Genomic DNA, 9,960 nt, shown 5'->3' with positions numbered 1-9,960 from the left:
CAAATATGTCCTAGCAAATGAAAAATTCAATACTTATTTTGTTATCGTTTGAATGCAGCATATTATAACTGAATAAATTATAGCCACGCAACTGTCTTAGCTAGTTTATAAGAAAATTGCAGAATTTGAAATGGAAGGAAACTCGACAAAGAGAGAGAAACAATAAGGATCGAGTCTACTGCTCCATCCCATTCCCATGCTACCGAGTTTGCTGGTTCAGTTCCAACCAAGATGAAGAGGCAAGGCACATGTATAGGAATCTTTTCAGATCAAAGGTATGAGCAACACATTTGAATACGAGTTATTGAGTTTGAGTACATAGAAGGTTCTTGACGCCAGTGATTGCTAATCGAACTTTACAACAATTTCTCTAGCACGGTGTTAGGCAATCTCAAATTGGAAATTTCACCTCTGTGTTTCCAAGAGTGCTCCATATGTAATTGAGCAGAATTGATTATTAAAATAGCATCTAGTGCATTGTTTCATTTTTGTTGTTTCGTAGGCAACATAAGCAAGAGAATATGTGTTAGAAGCGGTGTAGTCAGGGTCTTCCCTCCCTCCCTCCCTCCCTCCCTCCCTCTGGCATTCTATTCAATGAAAATGGAATCCCATTAGGATTGGGACTGGCCTTACATACTCAAATTCGACTATGGGATAAGCCTACCCAGCTCAGCATGAACCAAATTAAACATTTGCCTATTTCTTTCCCGTAAATGATAATGATGGGATCGCAGAGTAACTAATTAAGGATCCCTCAATCTCGGTGCATCAGCGAACCACAGATTCTCCGCGGACAAGTTAAACATGTAGCACATGAAAAAACAAGACTTGTTTTCTTAAGTTTTTAACTAATACTGTTCTGCATGTCATAACTATATAAGTTTTAGCCATACAATTTTGCTGGCCGCTGTGGCTTCTTTATAAGGATTATCCTGCATAATTTTAATTTGAAAGGAACTTGGAAAGGGGAGAAACAACAAGGAACGAGTCTGGCGCCCCCATCCCTTGTTACTGATTTTGGTTTGGTTTGGGTCTATCCGAGATGAAGAAGAGGCAAGCACATGTACTGGAATAATATTCCTGGATCGAAGGTACGAGCATCACACATTTCAATGCTAGTATTAAGAAGAGGCAAGCACATGTACTGGAATAATATCCGAGATGCAAGTTTACAACAATAACTCTGGCATTGCATCACCTGCTCAACCCATGTCCAATCACATGATAATCCTACCAAACTTAGCACGAGCTGAATTAAAATTTTCCTTAATCCGTTTTATATATGTACAAAAGCCGAAGATCGGATCAGAGCAACTAGTTAAGCATCCCTCTCCATCTCCATTCGTCCTCCCCGGTGATTGAACCACATATCCTCCATGTATTCTTTAAAAACAAGTTAAATTTTTATTCTCTAGCAAATGAAAAACGTTCAACTCACTTTGAGCTTTGATCTATATATGACCTCCGGACAGTACAAAGTGCTCCTCTCCGTAGAGGCAAGCTGGTAGTAACCTAACCTTTCAGATTCCAGGGAGCCGAACCCTTAACACTATCGATGCATAAATCTTCTTGCGTGGCATGAGTTGCAACCCTATAGAAAAGTCTGATGACCTCATCCACACCTACCCTATTCTAAAGGATGGCCGTTTCCTTCTCCTAGAATTTTCAGTTTTCTTAATAGCTCAGTTTTTAATACTAAGCTTTAAATTATCATATAAATGCATAAGTTCTTCCCAGATAATTCTATAGGCCACCATTGCTATTTTATAACAATCCTTCAGAATTTTAAGCTGAAAGGAACTTGACTAAGGGAGGAACAACAAGGATAGAGTCTAGTGGTCCATCCCATGCTACAGATTTTAGTTCAGTTTTCAACCAACAAGAATTAAAATTTATTTTCTAGCAAATGAAAATTCAAGGGTCATTTTCTTAAGGTTTGAAGTTATACCATTTTGCATATATATCATAAGTATACAAACTTTAGCCATATAATTTTTGTTGGCCACGCCTTGGCTACTTTATAAAGACCCTGCACAATTTTAAGATAAAAGAAATTCGGCAAATTAAAGGGAGAAACAACAAGGAACGAGTCAGGTGCCCCATCCCATGTTTCCATCGAGATGAAGGGGTAAAGCACATGTACTGGAATATATTGGATCGAAGGTATGATCAGCATCAAATATTTGAATACGAGTAATATTAATAACTTTGAGCAGCACGGAAGGTTCTTATGGCCTCAATGATAGCTAATCTAACTTTACAATATTAACTCTGACATTGCATCACATGCACATCCCATGTCACATGATAATCCTACCAAGCTCAGCACGAGCCACATTATATATAAATGCAAAAGATTGGATCAGAGCAAGTAGCTAAGTATCCTGCATCCCTCTTCATGTCCATGAATCATATCCCCGATGAACCACATAACCTCCTTTTATTCTTTCAAAACAAGTTAAAAATTTTTGTTCTAGGAAATGAATTTTTAACTCTGGTTTTCTTAAGGTTTGATTTTTTTGCGTCTATATATAAGTTCTTTTTTGGATGTACAGGGTTTACTGGCATCTTTTTTGGATCGAAGGTAGGAGCACCGCATTTGAATATGAGCACTGACGTTAAGCTTCGTTAGTGGGTGAGGTTTTGCACTGTGTAAATTTCTCTACTCGTGATTCCAGTGATCTGCATAATGTCAACGGCCGTATAGGAGCAACTACTATTTAAGCATCCATTCGCCCATCTATTTCGATCAACGCTCACTGAAACATCTACATTCTCCACACGTTGAGCTAATCCATGGCGGCCTCCTCCACCAAACGCTTCCTGCCATGCGTACTCCTCCTCGTGGCCGTCTCCCTCAACGGCTGCTTGTCAGCCCACAGCCTCGCCGACGATGGCGTGGCTGACAACAATGACGATCTGATGCTAGCAAGGTTCCAGCAGTGGAAGGCGGAGTACGACAAGTCGTACGCAACCGCCGAGGAGGAGCTTCACCGTTTCCAGGTGTACGCCAGCAACGTGCGCTACATCGAGAGCACCAACGCCGACGCCGAGGCGGCCGGGCTCACGTACGAGCTCGGCGAGACGGAGTACACCGACCTCACCAACGAGGAGTTCATGGCCCTGTACACGGTGCCCCCGCAGACGCAGCTAGCTGAAGAAGACGACGACGAGGACATGGCAGTGATCACGACGCGCGCCGGGTCGGTCGATGCCACCGGCCACGCGGCGGCGTACACGAACCTGTCCGCCGCGCCGGCGAGGGTGGACTGGCGCACGAAAGGCGCCGTGACGCCGGCAAAGAACCAGGGCTCGTGTGGTAATAACAAGCACTACAATTATTTTATTTCTGACAAGCACGCGTCCTTCGTTTGGTCGAATGGTCGTTGCGTTAACCAAACAAAACTGCTCGTGCAGGGTCGTGCTGGGCCTTCGCGGCGGTGGCCGCAGTGGAAGGGATCAACAAGATCCGGACGGGGAAGCTCTTGTCCCTGTCGGAGCAGGAGCTCGTGGACTGCGACACGCTGGACAAGGGCTGCAAGGGCGGCATGCACTACCGCGCGCTGCAGTGGATCACCAAGAACGGCGGCATCACCACGGAGAAGGACTACCCGTACAAGGCCCGGCAGGGCAAGTGCGACCGCTCCAAGCTGAAGCACCGCGCCGCCACCATCTCCGGGTTCCGGCGGGTGGCCACCCGGAGCGAGGCGTCGCTGCAGAACGCGGTAGCGATGCAGCCCGTCTGCGTGTCCATCGAGGCCGGGGGCAGCAACTTCCAGCACTACAAGAAGGGCATCTACAACGGGCCCTGCGGGACCAAGCTCAACCACGCCGTCACCGTCGTCGGGTACGGACAGCAGGGCAGGGACAAGTACTGGATCGTCAAGAACTCGTGGGGGGGCAAGTGGGGAGACAAGGGCTTCATCAAGATGAAGAAGAACATCGCCCGTAAGCCGGAGGGACTGTGCGGCATCGCCATCCGCCCTTCCTTCCCACTCAAGAAGAAGTGATATGTTTTCCTTCTTCTCAGTCAACCTAGCTATATGGTGGAGTCAAACTTCGTATTTTCATTTTTTTTACTCCTGTTACTTGTTAAACTTGTTTTTTGTCCGAAGTCATATGTGTAATAAGACTCACCATGTTTGAAGGCGATATGCAATTAAAGTCAGGAGGATTCTTGACTAGCTGAATTGATATGCATAGTGTTTCTGTATCAAATGCCACTTCTAAAACTCGGCATTCTTTGGACACCAATTGCAGCTTTCAGGGACCAATCCCTGACCGGTACGCTACCACCCATGCATGGTGCCTTACCACCGTGCTACGCCAACATTGATTACATGTGCTTAAATGGATCGATAAAGTTGTTGCTGGTACCGTCACCAAGGGAGACGCGCGCGAGGAAGAAGCTCGATAGTCCCGGCCCGTGAGCCAGGAATAGAGCCAGCTCCTCCTCCTCCTCCACAGCCTGCGCAACATGGACCTGGCTGCGCCATGGCTGGCGGCACTCCCTAGTCCAATGGCCAGTCCTGCCACAGTTGTAGCAGGTGTCGTCTCGTGTAGCCTCGCGCTCGCCGGTGGCACCGCCCTCGGCGCCTCCTTGCGCGCCGCCCTCGACGCCTCCTCGCGCCTTGGGTGCCTTACATGGCTTGCCGCGCCTGCGGCCGCCTGTCGAGGAAGAAGGCTCCTCCTTCTTTCGCTCCCTCTGGCGAGCGATCCACTGCTCCTCAGTGAGGTGGAGCTTGCCACCGATGGTGACAGGCCTACCAGACGTCATCTCCTCGCGGTCGTCGAATGCCTTGAATCGCCCCGTCAGCTCCTCGATCAACAACGTCGAGAGGTCGAGCGGCATCTTGATGGAGATAGCGAGTTGCGAGTACTTCTTAGGGACGACGCGTAGGAACTTCGCCACGGTTTTCTCCTCGTTGATCTCGTCGTCACTGTACCGCTCCAGCTGTTGCATCAGGCTGGAGAGGCGGAGGGCGAAGTCGTCGACGTCCTCGCCCAGCTCAAAAGTCAGACAATCCCACTCCTGCCGAAGCTTCTGCAGAGTGGACTTGCAGGCGTGGTCGCTGCCAACTTGGGCTGCAGCGATAGCGTCCCAGGCAGCCTTGGTAGTCCTCTTCCCCGAGAGGTTCATCGCCATCTCCATCGAGACCGCGGCAAGCAACGCCTTGAGCGCTCGCTGGTCCTCGTGGCTGTCGACGTCGCCGTACTGGACTGTGTCCCACATCTCCTGCACCTGGAGCTTCACCTTCATCACCGAGGACCACTCCATGTAGTTGGTCTTCGTCAACATCGGCCACTATGTGCTGCCAACGGACTCCCGGATGATGGTCTTCACGACCCTTAGGGGTCGGTGCCTGGAGTCGAGGTCGGAGTCGAGGCCGGACTTGTGGATGGAGCTCCTCCAGCTCCGAGGATGCCCGTCATCCATGCCTCGATGTAGGTCCTGGACCCACCGATCCACCTCCGCGTTCCGCCACTAGTCCGCCTCCTCTAGCTCGAGACTACGCCTCGACACGGACGCTTTGCACCACGCGCCTTAGCCCCATCTCGTCACGACACACCATCTCGCATGTCGCCTCCGCCTACTCGCGCAGCCGGTCCGCCTCCAAATGCCGCTAGGTAGCGGCGGCCGCTACTGCCTGTGCCTCCTCCATGGCTAAGCGGGCTGCCTCGACTGCACGTGCCACCGCGACCTCCACAGCCGCCGCACGCGCTGCCCGAGCTGCAGCCGCCTCTCGCCCGCCGTCCTGCGGCGCCGCCCACTGGTCGTGGCCGAGTGGTGGGAGGAAGAGGCCCGTGAGGCTCACGAGTGGGCCGAGGAGCGAGCCGGGCGCACTGGCACTGTGCCAGCCACGTGCACCACGCCGGCCGCGCGCCCCGGATTGTCTGTGGGCATTGCGTCGGTCGTCGGAGCCGTGCCGGCCGCCTGACCAACACCACCTGCGCCTTCTGCCGTCCGCCTGGAGCGTGCCATGTCAAGGAAGAGGTCGAGGAAGAAGGGTGCCTGCCGCCGCTTGTACCTCCTCTGCTGCCCAGCTGCTGCCCATGACGCCGCCTCCATACCGCACGCCGCCACCGTGCGCGTCGCGCCGCCTGCTGCTGCCTGCCGTGTTCGCGCTGAGCCGCCAGCCGCTCGTGCCTCCTCTGCTCAAGCTTGCCTCGCTGTCGCGTGACGCCCGCACGGGCCTGGAGGCTGCCACCGCTCGAGCTGCTAGATTTGCGCCGCCCACGCTCGATTCGCGCTGGCCCGCACCTGATTCGATCATGGGAAGGAGTGGAGCAGCCGCCGGATGTGCCGCCGCTGCCTGATGGGCCCACCATGGGTGCTAGGGTTTTTGTGCACTGGTAGAACAGAGGAGCCCGGGGTGTTTCAGGGGTACGGGAGAGGAGAGAGAGGGTGAGAAAGATGGGCTCTGATACCAATTGTTGGCCCAAATGGATCTCTCTCTCATTAGCCCAAGGGCAATAGCCCAGTTTTGGTACATATATAGGCTACCAACCAAAAGGTAGTTTGGTGGCTAAACAAAGGGATAAAATAGGAATAAAAGCTAATAGAACTATTAGACTTAACTAACATTCTTTTGCACCTGACTCTACCAGAATCGCCAATGCCTTGAAAGAAAATCGAGGAAGCTATGATAATGCATCAAACAACATTCTTGACTCACAGATAGATTTTTCTTGAACACACAGGAGAGCTGCATATGAATATATTAAGAAGAATAGGGGTATGAGAAATCCAAGGTACAGCCAGGTTTTTTATGGAAAAAACTTGAGCAAAATAAAACCATCAATTTAGCTTATTGCTTGTTAGGGTCTGATCCTAACCTCTTGGTTACGGGTGGTTAGTCCTATGTTTGTAAATTTATGGTTAGACTCACAGTTAGATGCGTGCATATAATTTCATAAACTGAGTCATAATCCTGTAAGGTGGTAATTTACCTTTCTTGTGAAAAATATGTGGATTATTCCAACTGGTAATTACGTAATTGTCCTTTTCTGAGTGCATATGCAGTTTTTAAATCAATCTTACAAATAGGGAAGGTCTTTTGAACTTATGCATATTATGCAGCCTTTCCAAATCTACAAGGTTACAAAACAAGAGTTAATAGAGTAATAACAAATAGTATTGCATACCCTTTTGCAAGATATATGCTTGTGATTGTGTGCCAAAGGATTACTAAGTTCATCTCATAATATGTTGATATGGCAAGGTTTTCCTTTTTTTTTTGTTTCACAGATATAGTCAATTTGTTGCCCAAAAAAAAAATCTCTGTGCTGTTCTGTTAGAACTTAGACAGTGACCATTTAGTTTTATTTTACGAAAATATTTTCTTCATATAAGATCACAAGTTAACTGCATTTTTATGTATATTACAAAAATACTATAAAGAACGGGTTTTGTGAAAATGTTTGCTACCCACAGTATCACACCCAAAACCACATATTGTCAGATGGGCTCTAAGATTGGTACAAATGTTGGTGTCCCCACCTGACATCTTAGCTTACTCCTTACCTCTGACACCAGCTGTTTGATTTTGGTCAGTTTATTGAGCTGGGCACATTAGTCAGCATGTTAGGTGAGGGAATCTCCCTTGCTTGTTTGTTTCATTTTGATCATAATTCCGATTATTATCTTTATTTCTATATTTGGTTTAACCTTACTGTGCAGACATGAGCGTACATTACGCAGATTTCAATATCCTAATCAACAGTGGCGGCGCTTGAAGGGAAATTTAGTGGATGCCAAGCTAAGGGGAAAACCTCAAATCTCATTCAACATGGTAAGATACCTTCGGCCATAACTAAGTTCCGCCCCTATTAATCAATTAGGATTGTCACAAAATGGATCACATTCCCATGGCCTCTACAATGCTGCGGTAGCATATTCAGAGAGCAATCTTCAAGTTTTGTGTCGGTAATTTTTCTTTCCTTTGTTTTACAGAATGTAGAAAAAAAAATCTGAGGTATACTACATTTCTTGAAAAGAAAGGTCTATCCCATTCACCTTTTCATAATATATCCTTCCTTTTCAATCCGGACATATAAACTATTGTAATAACCGTTAAGTCTTTTTGTCAGTTAAATTCAGTTAATAATATGTTATTAATGTGGCAAAGAATTCTTCCCTAGGCTTGTGAATATAGCAACAATTCCTAGCACATTTTCTGTTGGATATATGTCTCTTCATTATTCAAAGCCCTATCACTTGACTTTGCTGAGAAGATTATGGAGACAAACTAATGAGCATGAAGTTAATTGTGAAATATCATCATTTACATTGCTTTCAGAAATAGATTATCCTCTACAGGTCATGATTGAGGCTTCGATGTATCATTCTTCTCAAAAATGTAAGAAGTACATGTGGTCGTGCACAACTTGACAGTTTTGAAAATAGTATTACAACTTTTTGGGCTATTGATATAAGTAAAAAGACCTTGGACATTATTGCTCCAAGATAAAAATGAGGACTATGCTAGTACCAGCATCAACTCCATTGACTTTTTTTGAGCCGAACAGCATGGGAGGCCCCTACTGTTTTTTTCTATTTATATGTATAAAAGAGAGTTATGTACAGGAGTTGGACTACAAGTCCAAAGAGAAAAGAGGGGGTAGGGAGATAGTATCTGAAACATATCCACGTTTCCAACTCCATGATTTTTGTCCACCAACTGTAAACATTTAATTTAGTTACATTATGTTTTCATACTTTCTTCAGAAAGTGCTCTTGGTTAATTGCTTCCTATATTGAACTTTTAACATGAGCATTTGTCCTACAAAAATGGTAGTGGAGCTTCATGTCTTTTTAACTTGGAGAAGGTATGAAGATCGATCTTCTGACCAAGTATGTGGTGTACTAGGTAAGGTGGCTTGCCCTTCTAAAATTATAGTTCAGTATGACAACATAGATCCATGCTAGTCAGTATATACAAGTCAACACGCAATACTTATTCCTTAATGTTTGTTTTGGCAATGATAACTATTTATACTTTAGCCACACAATTGTACTCGCCACCTTGGCTAAGGATCCTGCAGAATTTTAAGCTGAAAGGAACTCACAAGGGAAGAAACAAGGATAGAGTCTAGTGTCCTGTCCTATGCTAACGATTTTTGTTCAGTTCCAACCGAGATGAAGAAGAGGCAAAGCACATGTACTGAAATCATTTTGGACAAGCATCACAAATTTGAATACCACTACTAACCTTGAGCTGCAGTAAGGTCATGATCCCACTGATTCCTAATCCATGCTTACAATAATATCTCTAGCATTATTGTCTCACATGCTCATCCCGTCCAATCCCATTACAATCATATCTAGCTTACTCAGCACAAATCAAATTAAACATTTGTCTAATCCTTGATGTCAACGCTTGGATCAGAGCAACTAATTCAGATCCATCCATCTCAATATGTACTCCTTAGTAAATCACACATTCTCCACGTGTTCTTAAGAACAAGTTAAACAAATATGTCCTAGCAAATGAAAAATTCAATACTTATTTTGTTATCGTTTGAATGCAGCATATTATAACTGAATAAATTATAGCCACGCAACTGTCTTAGCTAGTTTATAAGAAAATTGCAGAATTTGAAATGGAAGGAAACTCGACAAAGAGAGAGAAACAATAAGGATCGAGTCTACTGCTCCATCCCATTCCCATGCTACCGAGTTTGCTGGTTCAGTTCCAACCAAGATGAAGAGGCAAGGCACATGTATAGGAATCTTTTCAGATCAAAGGTATGAGCAACACATTTGAATACGAGTTATTGAGTTTGAGTACATAGAAGGTTCTTGACGCCAGTGATTGCTAATCGAACTTTACAACAATTTCTCTAGCACGGTGTTAGGCAATCTCAAATTGGAAATTTCACCTCTGTGTTTCCAAGAGTGCTCCATATGTAATTGAGCAGAATTGATTATTAAAATAGCATCTAGTGCATTGTTTCATT

General features: G+C 46.1%; 1 protein-coding gene across 1 annotated transcript; it reads left to right on the top strand.

The window, feature by feature from the left end:
- The first annotated feature begins 2,735 nt into the window (after positions 1-2,735).
- Positions 2,736-4,190, top strand: LOC101756103 (ervatamin-B). The gene is made up of 2 exons (XM_004987331.2): positions 2,736-3,319; positions 3,418-4,190. Exons 1-2 carry the CDS (start codon positions 2,797-2,799, stop codon positions 4,008-4,010), a joined length of 1,116 nt encoding a protein of 371 aa, XP_004987388.1. The 5' UTR covers positions 2,736-2,796; the 3' UTR covers positions 4,011-4,190.
- Positions 4,191-9,960: the final 5,770 nt, after the last annotated feature.

Source organism: Setaria italica, unplaced genomic scaffold, assembly GCF_000263155.2.
Source record: "Setaria italica strain Yugu1 unplaced genomic scaffold, Setaria_italica_v2.0 scaffold_110, whole genome shotgun sequence".
Classification (NCBI taxonomy): Eukaryota; Viridiplantae; Streptophyta; class Magnoliopsida; order Poales; family Poaceae; genus Setaria; species Setaria italica.
Note: the sequence above shows the minus strand (reverse complement) of the source record. Positions and strands in the feature narration are given on the sequence as shown.

Bases quoted from the DNA above. Each gene is read 5' to 3' on its own strand.
- LOC101756103 (XM_004987331.2), top strand. From the start codon at position 2,797: ATGGCGGCCTCCTCCACCAAACGCTTCCTGCCATGCGTACTCCTCCTC. The intron at 3,320-3,417 runs GTAATAACAAGC...CTGCTCGTGCAG, and splicing joins AAAGAACCAGGGCTCGTGTG to GGTCGTGCTGGGCCTTCGCG.